Source organism: Canis aureus, chromosome 6 (genome assembly GCF_053574225.1).
Source record: "Canis aureus isolate CA01 chromosome 6, VMU_Caureus_v.1.0, whole genome shotgun sequence".
NCBI classification, from domain to species: Eukaryota; Metazoa; Chordata; class Mammalia; order Carnivora; family Canidae; genus Canis; species Canis aureus.
In genome coordinates, this window is record NC_135616.1 from 52,099,294 (window position 1) to 52,117,810 (window position 18,517).

The following is an 18,517-nucleotide window of genomic DNA, read 5'->3' on the forward strand; positions in this document are numbered from 1 at the left end:
GCAGGAGATCTCCTATTCTACCATTTTTTCCTCCCTTGAATTCTTAATCTAATAATGTATCTTGGAGAACTTTTTATATTAATACACAGAGGGCATTTACATCCTTTCTTGAAAACAGATACATAGTATTCCATCATATAGATGTGCCATAATTTATTAAACTAATTTCCTATTGATGGATATTTTAGGTTATTTCCAATCTTTTGCTACTACTAACAGTGCAGCAGTGAATATCCAGTACATACATCATTTCACATGTGAATAAGTATATCTATATAGTAAATTCCCAGAGTAAGATTGTTGGGTCAGAGGACATATGCATTTATAATTGTGATACATATTTTCAAAAACATCCTCTAGAATAGCTGTACCAAACTACTCTTCCACCAACAATGTATGATAGTGCTGTTTCCTACAGCCTTGTCAACAGATTATATCATCTGGATTTGTGAGTCTGAGAGGTAGAAAATAGTATCTCAGTGTAGTTTAATTTGCACTTCTCTTATCATGAGTGAGCTCAAATATTTTTCAAGTGTCAAGAGTTATTTGAATTTCTAAATTTCTTACTCTCTCATATCTTTTTAATCTAAAAAATAAATAAAAGCTGTTTCTAACTTGGAGAGTTAAAGTAACACTCATAGAAAATATTTCACACAGTGCTTGGCAATAGCAAGCATCCGACAAGTGGTAGCTGCTATTTCTATTACTACTTCTACTACTACTGTCATTATTGTTACTACTACTATTACTACTCTTATGCTGCTGAGTTCCCTTGGTGAGTTTAGAGTAATTCCAGATTGGTTTGGACAAAAAGACTTGAATCCAATACATATATACTCTTCAGAGCTATCAACTCATGGCATTTCATGCCATGAACCTATGACCCCTGAACCTTCACACAGTGATAAGAACCCCAAAACTCACTTGTCCATATTTGCTGGTATTACAGGTGCATAGTCCCAAATGACTTCTTCTGCAGCAATGAAGTATTCCCACCTCTTCATGTACCGCCTCTGGTCACGAGTCAGTTTCTTAGGATTCCTGGTTTTCTTTGCACAGTTTTTAATGTCTATGTAAGCCTGCATCCCAGCTGAATTAGAATACAAAGGCAGTGAAGGAATTTGAGAGAAGAAATTATAGCTGACCAAAATGCCTATCTTTTAAAAAAAGGTATGGAGGGTTTAAATAATACCTTTATTGTTAAGAAAAGGTAATGCTCAGACAAATTCTGAACATTTTGGTCTGCAGCTCTTCTGGTGCAGTACAGAAAGGGGCAAGAATAAAAAGCAAAGGAAAGAGAGGATGGGTTAGAGAAAAAACTTGAAAAGACTTTCTTTGTTTCCTTCAGGAAAAGAAGTATAATTTCAAGATCCTTAAAATCTTATGACTTAGGCCTTGTTGATTTCTCATTTTTCCTGTCATCTGTCCCTTTATTTGTAAAATGGAGATAATGATAGTACATACTGTGCAAAATTGTTGTTAAAAATTAAATAAGTAGGGATGCCTGTGTGGCTCAGCAGTTGGGCATCTGCCTTTGGCTCAGGTCATGATCCCGGGGTCCTGGGATCGAGTCCCACATCAGGTCCCTGTGGGCAGCCTGCTTCTCCCTCTGCCTATATTTCTGCCCCTCTGTGTGTGTGTGTTTCTCATGTGTAAATAAATAAAATCTTCTTTGAAAATTAAGTAAGTTAATATAAAAAGCATTTAATGTCAATAATGTTACTGTTGTTGTTGTTGTTTTATTGTTATTGGGGACTCTATCTTCCAGGTATGTATGGTGACAATTTCAAAATTTTGACTGCTCAGTGTGAATAGGAAACAAAATAGTTCCATCAAACCGTCTCTTTCTTATGTGTCTGGCTTTTATATACATTGTTTTATAAGAAAATAATTTCCTATAGTGATACCATTTACTTACATTTTGGCCTCCTTTTACCCAGACCTTCTTCCCAACAGTTTTAAAGCAACAATGTGTAATAGAACAATTAGTTATTTTGTTTACATGATCCCACATAACAACCTGGGCTGATTTTCTTTTTCCCACCAAAATTTACTGATGTTCTTTAAAGCTCACTCCTCAGCTAGTTAAATATTATGTGTTTTTTTTTTCCATTCAAAATCCATCCATTGGGTTGCTCTTTATTCCAGGTTTTGTGTTCGTCTTTTTACAAAAAAGAATCTTTTCAGATTAAATCTTTTGCACTTTCAGTAACTTTGTGCCTCCATAAATCTGCAGACGTTTGATTTGTTCTAGCACTTAGATTTTTTTTCTTTAGCTGAATACTAAAGCCCATGGAAGAATATCTCTATGTATGTATTTGTTTCCTTCCTTTTTTTCTCCTTTTGAGGAAGTAGACCCTTCTTCAGCTTTTGCTTCACTTTAAAAATTTTTTGTCAATTTCCCCACTTCCTCCATCCCAACGAATGTGTTATAAGTCTAAGAGCAGAAGAACTAAATTCTGTTCTCAGGACTAAGGTATGTGTCTCTGGAGCATGAATGGCTTGAAAGGGCAAAGGAGAATGGGGGAGTTAGTGTTTGGGTAGAAGAGATCCTATATTCACAAGCAAAACTGTTGGAGGAATTTCTTACCTTGAAAATGTCTTGTGATGAGAGAAGATATGATCCACTTTCCCTGTGGGCTCATAGTCATGTTTGCAGTAGTGGATGTAGCACTGACAAGGGTGATGGCTGAGATCTTATGATGATTCTGCTCCAAGACCTGGCCATTGAAATGAATGGAGAACAGTTCTGGCCCAGAGCTCATTCCAATCAGATGCCAGCTAATGTGGTCATGGGCACAAACTGTGATATCTGACAGGGAGAGATGGGGAGTGAAACAGGCAGTCAGCACTTTATAATAAAAAATTCAAAAAATAAAAATAAAATAAAATAAAATAAAAAATTCACTCACTAGACATGTATTGAACACCTGCTATGCATCAGGCATTGTTTCTGGGGGTATAGACACTCCAACTGTGGTTCCTGCCCTAGCAAAGTAGACATCTGAGTGACGGGAAAACAAGCAGTCATAACTCATTGCAATGACTGGGACTCTAGAGGTAAGAATAGAGCCCAGAGATGAGGAAATCTAATTCAAAAACACAAGGATTGCTAAGGGATTAGGCCAGGGAGGAAACCAAGTAGGTAACCAATCATCCTGGTTTACCTGGGACTGAGGAGTTTCCCAGGATGCAGGACTTCCTGCAGGGGAAAGCCTGGGGTATTGGTCACTCTAGAATCAATTTAGGTTCAGCTGGAGGGAATTACCAGAGCCCTCAGTAAGGCTGAGTTCAGGGGCCTAATCCTCTCAGCTGGATAGAGGTCAAAGCTCTGCCTAAGGGAAAGATGTGAAGATGCTTTAATAATTTTTGATTGCTTCTATAACCACTTGTTGATTGTTTAAGTGACAAGGCAATGAATTATTCTGTGGAATATAGCCTCTCCTTAAATGCAATGGACAAGTCTTCATTATGCTAGGCCACTGGGAGCATTTCATGGATGAAATAATGAAAACTGAGGACAAAAGTTGAGTTCTGCTCCTTTTGTGTGCTCACAGATACTGGGAAAATGTTAATTTGCTCTGTAGGAGATTCCAACCCTAGCTTCCATCCTTGGCTTGAGTTTCAAATTTCAGATCCATAATCACTATATACTACATTATGGGGCTGAGAATCAGTTCCATACCCATAGAGAGGCTGAGGGGCTTGTATTTTTTAAGAGACCACTTTAGGGATTCCTAGATGGTGGGTGAGAACAAGAAGTTAGAAACTTTGAACAAGAAACTAGAAGGTAGGAGGCTTTGATGAAAGTATTTACCTACCCCAAAGAAGTGCTTATGCTGAATTAAGCACTTAATATATCTGTATTAGCATTTATTTTTTTAAAAGACTTTATTTACTTATTCATGAGAGACAGAGAGAGAGAGAGAGAGAGAGAGAGAGAGAGGCAGAGACACAGGCAGAGGGAGAAGCAGGCTCCATGCAGGGAGCTGGACTTGGGACTCCATCCCGGGTCTCCAGGATCACAACCTGGGCTGAAGGTGGTGCTAAACCGCTGAGCCACCCAGGCTGCCTGTATTAGCATTTATTGCATTTATTTAATTTACCTGCTCCATAACGTAATTGCACAGTATTAACTTTTCTGTTCTACTAACAATGGCCCCCAATCCTGCCTCTCTTAAAGCCCCAACTACTCTTTTTTGACTATAAACTCATAATCTCTATGCCCTGACCAAATTATTAATTTTTTGCATATGGCTTGCCTTTGTTTGACTTCTATAAATTTACAGAAATGATTCACTCTGCCAAGACACAGATACAAGGTCTCCTTGACCACTCCCCTCTAAAGATTATAGCACTGGCAATGCTATTTTATATGTAAAAAATTCCTAAACACTCTCTGCTCCAGGGTAAATGGTCAATCCATTTTTGTAAATAGTCACATTGAGACAATAAGCTTCCAAGGATCACACTAAGTGAAGATGGAACAAGGCTGGAACTCAGATCTAAGACAGAAGTCAATTAACTAATTTTTGGAACTCTGAACAATCAAAACCAGAGTCATCTGAACACATTTATAATAACCCAGGTGGGAAGATAGCGCCAAATCAAATAGAATACAGTTTAAAAGCAATGTCCAGACCTCAACTTTTGACAAGTTTTGTTTTCTGTAAGTAAAGCCACTTGTGATTTTCATATACAGAGAATGACTTCTGAGAAGCTTAGTGTTTTGAAGTATGGAATTATTTAATAAAATAATGTTTTCATTTTTCCCTTATTTTCCTCAGGATCTTTGGTTCTAAGTCGTTTCTATCAGAGGTGGAAGGAGTCTGGATGGGAGTCAGTTTTGTCGTTTTTCTTGCTCTTAACAGTTGCTATGATTTTGCTTTTCCAAAAGAGCCTCTATGCAAATGGAAAGAGAGAACATCCTACATGCCATTGGATATTATTCATCCATCACCTTTTGAAATGCTCATAGTATTTTTGTAGGTGGGATATTTCTCCTAATCTATTAATCTTCACTCTAAATGTCTTCCTTGTATTCTTTCTGCTGATCCTTCCTGCTAGGGATTGACCTTGAATTTGTATTTTGTAGAGTTTCCTCTATGGAAGAAGCCATGACCACCATGTAGCAGGGACCAAAGAACTCACTGAAGGAGACTGAGCTACTATCTTGGACGTCTTCCTGGAGGCACAGGGTAAGGTGAAACCTGCTCAGATTTCTACATCCAATATATTAAGCTACACAGTCTTTCTCTTAGGTAACTTCCACTTGTCTGTTGAAGTTGTTGGATAAACAAACAAACAAACAAAAAAAAAAACAGATGATGAAATCTTGAGAACCACTGAAGTGGATTACATTATCTTTCTGATTAGGAGTTGAAAAATAGTATGAATTTGGTCAACTTCTGTAGAGCTTTGAGGAAAACAATGGGACCAAAGGCACTGACGATTTTGTTGTGGTTGGATAGCGTGCAGCCCACATATTACCTGGCATTGTCCCATTCACATAGCCATTGACTGTGTACATTAAAGATGATGACTGGCTCCAGCTCTTGCTTTCATCAAACACAGCAAACATCAGCACATGTTGTTTGTCAAACATCTTCTGAATCCCATTCTCAGTGAGGGTGCCTATGAAAGAAAAGATGTACTTTTTAATAGCATCCCAGACAGAAGACTCTCACTACGAATTCCCAGATAGCAAAAAATTTAAGGCAAGCAGCCAATCATAATGGTAACTTTAAGAAGTTCTTATTTTAAAAATAGCATCTTGGGGCCCCTTCATGACTCAGTTGGTTCAGCAGTCAATTCTTGATTTCGACTCAGGTCATGATCTCAGGGTCATGAGACTGAGCCCTCCGTTGAGCTCCACACTCAGCATGAAATCTGCTTGAGATTCTTGCTCTGCTTCTGTCCCTCCCCCACTAGTGTGCGCACACACTCTGCCTCTGAAATAAATAAATAAATCTTTTAAAAATAGCATTTTTAACAAGTAATAATGATTGGGGGCTTACTAAAATCCTGGTACCACAGTAAGTATTTTCTCTGACACCTTATAGGCTCGAGGAATGGGGATTTGAAGGTAAACTTAATCAGGCACAAGGAAAAAAACATTTGGTGACTGTCAAGGCTTTAGTGAAAGTGTTCATTTCCTCTAGTGTCAACAGGCCAATAAACAGGTACTTAAGTTCAGCTGGCAAAGTATACTCCAAGTTTCATACAGCCATCTTGCTTGTGCATGTGATGAGGCACTAGAGAATTTATTGAGGTCAAGATTAATCCATTCTCACAGCTGACAAAGGCAGCTGACAGTAAATGAAAGTAAAATAGGACCTTTTTATAAATTTGAATTTTTTTCAGTGCCATCACAGCATCTTTTATATAGCAGGCAATGAAAACGTGTATTTCTGTACTGAACAAAAGAATTAGGAATGTATGTATATATGGTGTGTGTGTGTATGTGTAGATAGATGGTGAATCCACCACATTATTTCCCACAGTGTAGTATATCATGGTTGTTTGTTGTTTTAATCAAAGACAGGCTGAATTATTTGGGGGTAAAATGAAAATTCATGCTTGCTCCTAGGCCCAGCCAATGAATTTTTTTTTATAAAGTCAATCAAATATGTTTGAAATCTGTCCACCCAAACTGTCCAGTGTTCTTATTTATAAGAAAGGAAGCTTGAGTTTTGAGTGTTTGTATACCAAATTACCAACCCAAACCTCAATTATGTTAGTCAAAGTTCTTTTTTTTTTTTTTTTTTATGTTAGTCAAAGTTCTAAGTACACTCAGCAACGTATAGGCTACTGTATAATTTCAAAAAGACTTGGCCTTGAGGTAAGTGTTACAGATTATACGGGCATGGTATCAGAACATATTCTCAGGGATTTACCTGGGGAGTCTTCCAGGACTGAGACAGAGGAAAGATTAAAAGAAATAGGAAGATTCCAACCTTTAAATACCAATCTCAAGTGAGGATCCAGTTTCCGCACTCCTCCCTTTGTTTGATTTATAGAAAGGTTCCAAGATTCTCCTAAGTCTCATTCCATTATAGTATGTCTTACCATTTCAATTTTAGTTTTTGCTCTTTTTTTTTTTTTACCTTTCTTACAAATAAGCAGAGGCCCAATCAGCCCAGAGTTGAAGTCCTGTATCAAATTGTCATAGGAGTAATAGATGTGTGTAAGGCATGGAGGGTCATTGTGTGTGGGCCCGCTGTCCTCACTGATATGCCATTCATAGGTGTATTCCTGTCCTGGAGCTATGGCATCATCCATCTTCTCCATAGGGAATGTGTGGTCAGAGTAAGAAGCACCTGGAGAAAAAGAGCCATGAAAACATCTGGACAGTTACTGGGGATGACTTTTTCACCATCCTTAAATTTAGAGGAACATATGATCTCTATAGAGGTATATATACTTTCTGTAGTAAACTTTCACTTTTAAGGAAGATTCACATATACCCACTTCTGTGTCTTTGCAATTATGAAAGCTTTGGTCCATGGTGATCTGAAGTGAATAAGAAAGCTACTAGTATATTTGTTAAAGTTTAGGAAGTTAATTTTCCAGGGTATCTAAATTATTATTATTTAAATATAATCAGAGATCTGAATCACCTTTGATTAGTAAATCATCTCAGAATAAGAGGATGAGGATGGGTTCTATTTCTATTTTTCTCTATGATGCTTGACAAGACATCTTCCATTAGCATGGGATGTGAGTACACTCAGAGCTGTTCCTATATTGTTTTGTCTTTCTTCTGTATTTCATATCTTTCTCACCTCTACCACTTTCAGCCCTATTTTATCACTTTATCACACCTCCGTCTTCTGAGCATCCCAACTGTGCCCAGCTTGGAGTCCAGCTCGTTTAATTAGGTGAATTTCACTATCATCAGCAGGTGCTGGGATTTCTCTTGGAGATGCATTTATCTTTGTTTGGGACAACAGCTTGATAAATTTGACATGGAAAGGGTGATCATCAGAGTGGAGACATGGGCAGCCAATAAGGATCAGAAAAAAGGGCTCAAATGTTTTACACGATGGGGTGAAAGGCTCATGGAAACTATTCTTACTGAAGTGACTGTGCTTTTTGAAACCAAATGATTAATTTCTTTGCTCCCATTCTCTTTCCCTCTTCTTCTCTTTATTCCTCCCTTCCTCTCTCTTTTTTTCTGCCCCCTCCCTCTCTTCCTTTCATCATCTTTATTGAAGTGTAAGTTGCATACAATAAAACCCACCAACTTTAAGTAGAATGTTTGCTTAACTTTGACAAATGTGTACAGATGTATAACTACCATCACAATGAAGGTGCAGAACAGTTCTTTCACTCTGAGAAGCTGCCTTGTACCACTTCCAGTCATCCCTTCCCCCACTCTCTGGGCCCAGCTGCTGCAGATCTGCTTTCTGCCACTATATTCCTCTTTCCTATAAGGTCCTATAAGTGGAACAATACATTATATACCTTCTTCTGTTTGTTAGTGTTAGTTAGGATGGTATATCTTTTTTTATCTTTTACTTTTCCTGTCTTTGTCTTTAAAATGGATTTCTCAAATTCAGCATAGAGTAAGGTCTATGCTGAATTGTCTTCTGGCCGCATTGTTTCTAGTGATGTTTGCTGTCATTCTGTTTTTTGTTTACCCAGTCTTACAACCCATCTCTTCATTATAGTGTTCTTCTCATGTGCTTATAATTATTGATATAGTTGAGTTTAAGTCTACCATCTTGCTCTTGTCTTTATTCCTTTTTCTTTTCTTTTTTGCTTTATTTTAGATTATTTCTTTTTAGCTAGCTCCACTTTTATTTTATTAGCTTTGCTTTGTTTTATTAGTGGTCCCCTTCAGTTTACAAGATACGACTTTAACTTATCAGAGTCTATCTTCAAATAATACTATACCATTTCACTCATAAGACACTTGTAATGGTATATTTCCATTTCCTCCCTCCTAGCCTCTTTGCTTTTGTATTATGCATACAATTTATTTCTGTATATACAATACACCTAATACTAATTTGTTATCATTTTTGCTTTAAAGTAGAGATAATTATCTTTTTAAGAGATAAAAGGAGGAAATATTTTATCTGTATTTACCCATTTATGGAGCTTTTTATTCCTTCTTGTGGATCCAAATATCTTTTTAATATCATTTTTTTTCCTGACTGAAAGACTTGCTTTAACATGTTTTACTGGTGTGCTAGTGAGAAATTATTTCTTCTTTCTATGCCCAAGATAGTCTTTATTTTTTCTTCATTTTAAATGGATATTTTTGCTTGGTTTAGAATACTAAGTGGACAAATTACCCTTCCCCACTCCATACCAGTACTTTAAAGAAACCCCTAAATGTCTTCTGGCTGCATTGTTTCTACTGATGTTTGCTGTCATTCTGATTTTTGTTTCTGTGTCTTTTTTCATCACAGGTCTTTAGTAACTTGATTATGATGTGCCTTGGCATGGTTTTCTTCATGTTTCTTCTTTTTGTTTTTTTCAAGCCTTTGTAGGTTTATAGATGTCATCACATTTGGAGATTTTTCAGCCATGATTTCTTCACATATTTCTTCTGTTCCTCTCCATTCTAGGATTCCAATTACACATATGTGACATCACTTGATATTGTCGCATAGATTACTGATGCTTTGTTCATTTTGTTCAGTCTTTTTTATCTTCAAAATTCATTCAGATAGTTTCTATTGCTATATATAATATTCTCTAATGTTTTCTTTTACAGGGCTGTTAATTTCATCCGGCGTACTTCCCACTTCAGCTATTATATTCATTTGTGGAGTTTCCATTTATGTGTTTTTATGTCTTCTCTCTCCTCATCATGCTCTAGAGCATATGGAGAATGCTTATAATAGTTGTCTTAATGTCTTTGCCTGCCAGTTCCACCATTTCTTTTATCTCTGATTCTATTTCTATTGATTACTTAATTTCTTCTTGATTATGGGTAGTACTTTTTCTGCTTCTTTTAATGCTTGTTAATTTTTATTAACATTGTGAGTTTTACATGTTGATTGCTGGATTTTGTTGCATTCTTGTAACTAGTATTGAATTTTATGCTGGCACATAGTTTAGAGACACGGAATTGATTTAATACTTTCAAGTCTTTTTTTTAAGGCTTTGTCACCTTTTGAGTAGTATGTAGTCTAGATCAATTTTATCCAACTCCTGTGCCTTCTGTTGATTCTACCTCTACTCATTGCCCATTTATTAGGAGGTCTTCCCACATTTGATGATGGGAACATAAACTATTTTTATGTGTGTGGTCTAGGGACTGTTCTGCCTGTTTCTTCCTTTCTTTCAATACTTTCCTCATATGCATGTGCAGATCACCGCTTAGTTGAAGACTCAATAGGACATCTGTGTAGATTCTCAAAAACGCTTTCTCTGTGTCTGTACCATCCTCTTCAGGATTCTGTCCTACAAATCCAGCCACTTTGGCCTACCAAAAGCCTAAACTATGTTTCCTTAACTCAAAAGACTGTTGACCCTTATTGTGCTATGCCCTGAAAACCCTCTCCATGCAGTGAGCTTGGGTACACCTAGGACCTACTTCATTTGTTATTCTTCTCCCATGGAGCATTCTCTCATACTCTCTGTTGTTCAGTGTCTGAAAACTACTCTTTCATATATTTTGTCTGTCTAGTTGTTAAGCAAAGGGGTGAATCTGATACCTCATTTCCAGAAGCCAAAGTCTGAGATGCTAAATTTCTATATAGAATATTTTATATTGCAGCAATGTCAGCTACTCTTGTCTAATTGCACATCATCAGGAAAATCTAATCCACTCACAAGCACTCATGTGAGCTTGAATGCCATCAGCATATGCTCGGGCTCTCCAGATGGGAGTGAGAAATAGGGCACATGCATCCATCATCAATGAGGCAGAAGATTAAATCAGGTTACTATTTTCTCAACATAAATCCAACTGTGTTAACTCTTTCTGAAAAACTTCAGGAGCATTGCCTTACCCATAGGATAAAGTTCAAGTTTGTTGCTATGGCAGTTGAAGTCATTCATAAGTTTTCCCAGTCTTCCCATCCAGTGTCATCTCCCTCCATACCTTTTATCTGTGCACATTTTGTACTCTAATGGTGACCTATTACCACCAAAATATATCCTAAGTTTGCATTCTTCTCTGTAGCTCTAATACCATCACCCTAGGATAAAACTAGACTCCAAAATTAGCCTATTAACTGGTCACTAGGGTTCTGGTACAAAAAGTACTCTCCTAACCCATTTCCCAACTTGTATACAATGATCCCTTAAAACTCCAGATCTTACTTTGCCATATTCCTGCTTAAAATCTTGACAATAGCTTCTTCTTTCACAAAATTCTGAAGATGGACCATAAGTCCATGTATAATCTACCCCTGTTTCTTGCTCCATTCTCATGGTATGTGACTTTCCCCCTTGTTTACTATGTACCACACTCTTGGGCCACCTTTTAGTTCCTCCAAACAAGCCAAATTCCATCCTGTTTTAGGGTCTTTACAGATATATGACTCCTGTTTAGAATGTTCTTCCTCGCTGTCTTCCTTTGGATAAATATGTGCTCATCCTTTAGATGTCACCTTAAATGTAAGCCTACTCCTTTTCTGATCTCTAATTGTGCTACATTTTGTTCTTTTACAGCACCCATCATAATTTATAATTAAATATATGTGGCCCTATATGATTGATTTTGTTTTCTCCTAATAGATCATAGCTATTTGCAACATACACATTTCTGTCACCAGAATGTGAGCAACTCAAAGGCAGGTGCTAGATTGTATTTGTGTTAATATCTCTGGTCCTTTCATAGTGCCTAGCATGGAGAAAGTGCTTACTGAGTGTTTATTGAATTCCTAAGATTTAAGGTCCTATAGGTTAGAATCAAGGTTATCAAGTCCTAGCTTACAGGTGTTTTGTTAGGATTGCATGGTATTACAAATAATTAAACGCCAACATTAACATTATGGAAATATTATGTAAGAATCTGAGTTGCTATCTTCTCTAAAACAGCAACAATAACTAAAATGTGGAGGTCTTACGACACCGGACCAAATTCCTGCATAGAATTTGCCTGCCCTGAGTCCTGGCTATCCTCTTGAGATAGGACAGTGGCTCTGTGATTCCCAGTCCGTAAAGGACACATTTTTTTTCCCACTGAATTAGCCTCCTGACTGCTATAGAGATCTGAGTTGTGACCCTTGTGCTAGTGAAAAGCTTAACATAGGATTCCGTTGTATCTTTTTTCCCCTCACAGATAGTTTGGCACTGATAACCAGTATTTACTATAGGCTGAACTTTCACTCTGATGATCAAAGGATCTGCATATTAAAATCATTATGAGTTGAGAAATGTTAAAAGATTGACAACTTCCTGAGAGAAATATTATTTCAGTCTAAATTGAAAAGAAAAAAAAGAATTTATAAGGAAGAATCTCTGCTAATAAACAGGAAGAATTATCTCTGGAAAGTTACAAAATAGCTTTGGAAGCAAAGAACAAACAGATCTGATAAGAGTAGTTGCCCTCTCAGGTCAAACTTTGTCTATTGACTGGACCTGGTATAGCAAAAAACTTTGTCTATTGACTGGACCTGGTATAGCAAGTTGTTGACTAAAGTTATCTCGAATCAAGCATGACGGCTTTTAGTGTTTCCTGCTTCTTGGTCTCATGAAGTTAGAAAATGATGTTCCTGGACATGCTTCCACTGTTCCAACTGTTAAAACATCACAGGAAATTCCTATAGTAGAAAGTGGCATTCTTTCCATTGCCTTCATAAGCTCTCAAAAAGACAAAATGTGATATTCTTTGTAGGGTGAGAGATAACTTTGAAGTTCTTTCTCTTTCTCTGGATAAGTGCATGCTAATAATCCTTCAGACATCAGCCTAAATGCCAGTTTAATATATATATATATATATATATATATATATATATATATATAAGTATATATATAATAGTATTCCTAAATACATATAATATTCATTATAACTTTTAATTAAATATTTGTGAGATTTTGTAATAAATGATACTTTCTCCAATTAGGTTGTGGGAGAGGCCAGAGTTGAAATTTCTTGGTTGTATCATTGTATCACTTGCTGACTGTGTGAATTTGGGAGTTTCTTAACCTCCCTTTTAGCCTCACTTTTCTTATTTGTAACAATATATCTCTAGCAATAACATTATTGTTTTTGATGGGTTATGAGGAGTAAAAAACATATATAAAATGCCTGGCTCCAAACCAATGCTATGGCAGCCAGTCACAATATATTTTAGTATGTTGACTATTTTCTTTCTCAGTCACTTTGCAATTGATACAGCCTCTTTCCTTTGGGTTTTACCTCTGATAAGATGGGTCTAAGTGTCCTTGAGTTCTCTCAACATGTGAAAAAGATTAGAGGTGCTGACATATCTACTCTAAATGTGGTAAAAACTGGTAATAAGATCGGTAATTGCTCACAATCACCAGCAAAATTAATAAATTTCAGAGCAAGGGGGAAAATAATGTGTAGGCTCTACTTTCTAATCCACTTCTCAGTCCCTCAGTTCAGAAATCATCATCATCACCATCATCATCATGATCATGTTCCAGGCTCTGTGGGAGGTCCTGGACACAAATAGAAAGAAGTTGGTAAGACCCTGAGGGGCTCACAGCTCAGTTCACAGTAGTGTACATCCTGGTGCTTTTGTTGTGATGGGTTTCACCTCTAGATTTCTTCTAGGGCCACTTCAGTGGAGAAGCCACAGTTAGAACACATTGTGCATCATATTATGAACAAAACAATATAAATACCTAAGAATCACCTAAAAGGCTTTAATTTAACACATAGTAGATATAGCAGCGTGACTGATTTTCAGATGATATCAAATTTATTTTTAAATGGTTTCATATCCAGTTTTATTTGAACAAACAACAGTTTTTAAATGTTTGTCTAGGGGCGCCTGGGTGGCTCAGGTTAAGTGTCTGCCTTCAGCCCAGGTCACCATCTCAAAGTCCTGGGATCAAGCCCCGCCTCAGGCTCCCCACTTGGTGAGGAGTCTGTTTCTCCCTCTGCCCCTCCACGCCACTTGTATTCTCTCTCAAATACATTTTTAAAAATTAAGAAAATTCTGTCTAGTTGCCCAAAATGCATTATTGAGAATTTCATATTCATTTGAAAAGAATAGGAATATGAAGTTACATACAAGATAAAGTCTCAAATAATTGAATGAGTGGTTTTAATTAAGTTTACTATACTACGTGAAAGGTGAATTATTAGCATCTTGAAATGAATAGTGAACAAATTTGTCCATGGGGAAAGATTCTCTAATGACACTGAGTGAGGATTCTGATGAGATAATTTCAGGATAATTTTAACATTTTTATTCTTTTCACTTCAAAGTATTTAATCTTACATTTAATCTAGAATAAAACAGGCATGTTGTATCTTTGATTTTGCAACTTTGATAATATGAGGCATGAAATACAAACCGTTACTTAGAGGAATCATTTATGAAATGCATTTTTGGTTAATCTGATTTTAACTTTGTAATCAAAATAAAAGTTTCAGGGCAGCCCGGGTGGCTCAGGTTTAGTGCCGCCTTCAGCCGAGGGCATGATCCTGGAGACCCGGGTTCGAGTCTCATGTCAGGCTCCCTGCATGGAGCCTGCTTCTCCCTCTGTCTGTGTCTCTGCCTCTCTCTCTCTCTCTCTCTGTGTGTGTGTCTCTCATGAATAAATAAATAAAATCTTAAAAAAAATAAATAATAAATTTTCAGCTCTTAACTGAAGAAAGGAGAAACAGGCAGGAAAGACTATTGTGCTAGAGCACAAGAAGTCTTTATCGGCTTCTTATGAGAGTAGATTCTTCATACAAGGGTAACCCTTTATTTTATATTTACTCAAGTCTCTTCACTTCCTGCTCAGTCAGCATTGCAATTTGTTTACTTGTCACCATAAACCAATTATTTGCCAAAAAGCTCTCAGTATTTTTTTTTCAAATGTAATATGTTACGTGTACAAGCTTCGGGAAAGTTACATAAAGATCCACTTTGGTCACTCATTAGGGTGCTCATTCTTGAAATCCTCGCTTGTTACTCTTTTTTTTTTTTTTTTTTTTTAAACAGATCCTTTCCTCTCTAACTTAGTGAGTGTTTCAGTTTTCATTCAAAGACTCAGAGCCTTCTTTTAGAAGCTGTAATTTAGGTAATGGCCAAAGTAGAATGCTGATGTTTTCCAAGGAAACAGATTCTTCTGCACAGGGCATGCAAGTCTGCCTGTCTTTCTTTCCTTCCTTCTTTTTTTTTTTCTTTTATTCTTTCTTTCTTTCTTTCTTTCTTTCTTCTTCTTTCTTTCTTTCTTCTTTCTTTCTTTCTTTCTTTCTTTCTTTCTTTCTTTCTTTCTTCTTTCTTTCTTCTTCTTTCCTTCTTTCTTTCAGATTTTATTTATTTATTCAAGAGAGACATAGACAGAAGCAGAGACATAGGCAGAGGGAGAAGCAGGTTTCCTGCAGTGAGCCCTATGTGGGACTCTATCCCACTACCCTGGGATCACAACCTGAGCCAAAGGCAGACACTCAACCACTGAGCCACCCAGGTGCCCTGCAAGTCTCTTTCGAAAGGGAGTTCACATTTTTGAGGTTTATGAGAATTATTATATCAGCCACTATAGTTTGTTTGGAGTACTTATCATATATTCAAAGAAGTGTCTGTAGAAAGCCAAAATATTCAGACAAAAAGTGAAACAAAATAAAAAAGTGTCAAAAAGTGAAACAAAATAAAAAAGTGTCAAAAATATTCAGACAAAAAGTGAAACATATCATTGCCCACATTATGTCAAGCATTAGAATGCTTTGGAAAAACCCAAAAGACTAAGTTTTCATGTAGAGAATTTGGCAACACTAGATGCAAAAAACAATCTCTGGTGTTTTTAGAAAATGCATTTATCTCTCTGTCTCTCCCCCTATCTATTTATTTCTATTTTGTTCAGAGTTGGCTTGCTAGTCGACAGCTAAATATTATAAAACTAATTTTGTGTCATAATGCAACACACATATATAAGTGAAAATATAAAGAAAATAAAAGAATAATATTAAGATTCACTCTGAAACAAACCTTTAAAGTTAATTGACCAAATCAGCTACAAAATCTTATTGAAGAATAAAATTTGCTCAATGGTGCATCATTACAAACAGTTCGGTGCATGTGAGCTACAGTTTCTGAGATTTTGGCCTGAAATTGAAATGCTTAGTGATAGAAAGTATTTAAGTGATTAGGTATAGCTGTAGATATTTTATTTCCATGTTTAAAAAATATATTCCTACAGTGACGCCTGGGTGGCTCAGGGGTTGAGCCTCTGCCTTTGGCCCAGGGCATGATCCTGGAGTCCCAGGATCAAGTCCCATATTGGGCTCCCTACATGGAGTTTGCTTCTCTCTCTGCCTGTGTCTCTGCCTCTCTCTCTGTGTCTCTCATGAATAAATAAATAAAATCTTAAATATATTCCTACCAAATACATGCCTAAAGGAAATGCTCTTCCGAGTATTTTTACAAATCGTGATTTGTGCAGTCTGTTGAATGGTTACTCATCTTCACCCTGTGTACTAGTGAGGTTTCTCCCAGGCACACCTGGGGAGGGGTACAACTGGTATTGGTTTGGCAACACCAAGCTACAAACCTACACCAAGCTACACCTATCATTTATGTCAGGTGCTGCCAATTTATGGATGAAAGGCCAGCATGAGACTTCCACACTGAGTGGCATCTTTCCCGGCCAGAACTCAGATTTCTAACCATCTCCTGACTAAAGCATAGCCAAGAATTTGAAAAAGCAACAAGGCTTCTGGGCAACCAAAATAGATGTTAAAAAACAAACAAACATGAATGGAAGCTCAGGGTCTTTACCCATAGACAGTACCATATACAATAATGTAGACCTTCATTTTGAATTGGTTTACTTAGACTGCACATAATTCTAACATTTGTGGTTGTTCATAAAACCTCACAGTAGATTAGAAGTAATGGCTTAGAAAGAGATTAGAGTTTTACTTCTCATCTTCTGTTTAAAGAGTCTGGGGAAGTATAACATATATCTGAAGTGATTAAAAAATATCTTAGTCACTTAAACAAGTAAACCCCAAGCTATCTGGAAAATGTAATGATTCAAAATGACTCATTCCTTTGTGTCTGGATAAGTGAGGTTTTCTGCACAATTTTAGTTCATTGTGGTGTCTAAATTCTATGAGAGAGTTTTATTTCATTCAAGTACAAATAAAATGATGAGCACTTTCCAAGGCCAAGGCCTTCCCTCAATCTAAGCTACTGGAAACAAATTTTAACGTTCGAATCATGAAGAGCCATGAAATAACCATAACAACAGTGACTAACATTGTCTACCAACCATGTGCCAAGAACTTTACATATATTATGACTAATCCCCACAATAACCTTCAGTGGGAGGAATTTCGCCCATCTCACAGATACAAAACTAAGGGTGAGTGGTAAAGAATATTTCCCAAATTTAAAGCCAGGCCATTCTGGCTTTAAAGCCAGAATTCTTTCTATGGCTATCTTTTCCTTCTAGCTGATGAGAGTAGGTCTCCAAATCCTTGGTGGGCTCAAGGATTAATTACCAGAGAAGCAGGACTGCTGTCAAGGTTGGATCATTGATTAGTTAGATCAAGCAGCCACAGAGGCAAGGACTGAATCCCGCCTTAGGCCTATCATAATGTCTCAACCTCCCACCATCCATCTCTCAAGGACCTACCTTTGCAAAAAAGGAATCTGGATCCTCATGTAGCTGGCTCAGTATATGGTTAATTGATTTCCACCCTGCCCCAAATAGTTTAAACCATAGAGGAAGGCTATCGGCCAGGGTGAGTGTCAGGCAAGAAGTGGATGCTGTATTTTGATGCAGAGAGCATGCTAAAATGAACAGAAGACGTCATACCATGAAGGGCATTCTATCTTAAATAGATAGGGCTTGCATCTCATTTCCAAAATAAAATTTCATTTCCCCACCAATTTGTATTTACCTTTCTTAGGTTTAGGAGATTAGGGGCAATGATCAGGTGACCAGTGGAAGTGGTGGGAGCATCTTAAACAATCGCTTATAGAGGACTACTGGCTGTGGGGGAGTGTAAGAACAAATAAATACACAGTAGAGGAAGGGGGGATAATGTTGCAATTGTTGTTCCCTGTGCAAACAGCCCAGCTGGAGTACAAAGTCCACAAACCTTATTTCCTCCCACATTTGAAACAGAACCAGGATGTGACATTTTGGAGGTTCTTCCCTCTAGCCTTACTCTGCTGAATTCTTGATGTAGTTATCTGGAAGCCTAATAAGTAGGTTAAATGGTTGTTTGCTATTCCATTGTATGATTTTAGGAACATAGGACTCTTGCCCGTGCTGCCTCACTCAGTCTTGCCAAATTGGCTCATTAAAACGCCTGAAATTTCACAGTTAATCCTTCATTGTTTTTCCTCAAGCCAAAGATTAAGTGCTAATGCAAATACTCCTGGGAAGGGTAGTTCATCGACCTATTATCAGTTAT

General features: G+C 37.1%; 1 protein-coding gene across 2 annotated transcripts in view; it reads right to left on the reverse strand.

Moving 5' to 3' along the window:
• F5 (coagulation factor V) overlaps positions 1–18,517 on the reverse strand; it is a 69,689-nt gene that overhangs the window by 40,567 nt on the left and 10,605 nt on the right. Inside the window, exons 4-7 of one of the 2 annotated variants that reach the window (XM_077901589.1) lie at positions 7,107–7,319; positions 5,491–5,634; positions 2,591–2,812; positions 925–1,090 (exon numbers count right to left, since the gene is read on the reverse strand). In XM_077901589.1, coding sequence (XP_077757715.1) covers positions 925–1,090; positions 2,591–2,812; positions 5,491–5,634; positions 7,107–7,319 — 745 coding nt within the window. Of the gene's footprint in view, positions 1–924; positions 1,091–2,590; positions 2,813–5,490; positions 5,635–7,106; positions 7,320–18,517 lie in introns of those variants that run through there. The other variant, XM_077901590.1, reaches the window with a different exon arrangement.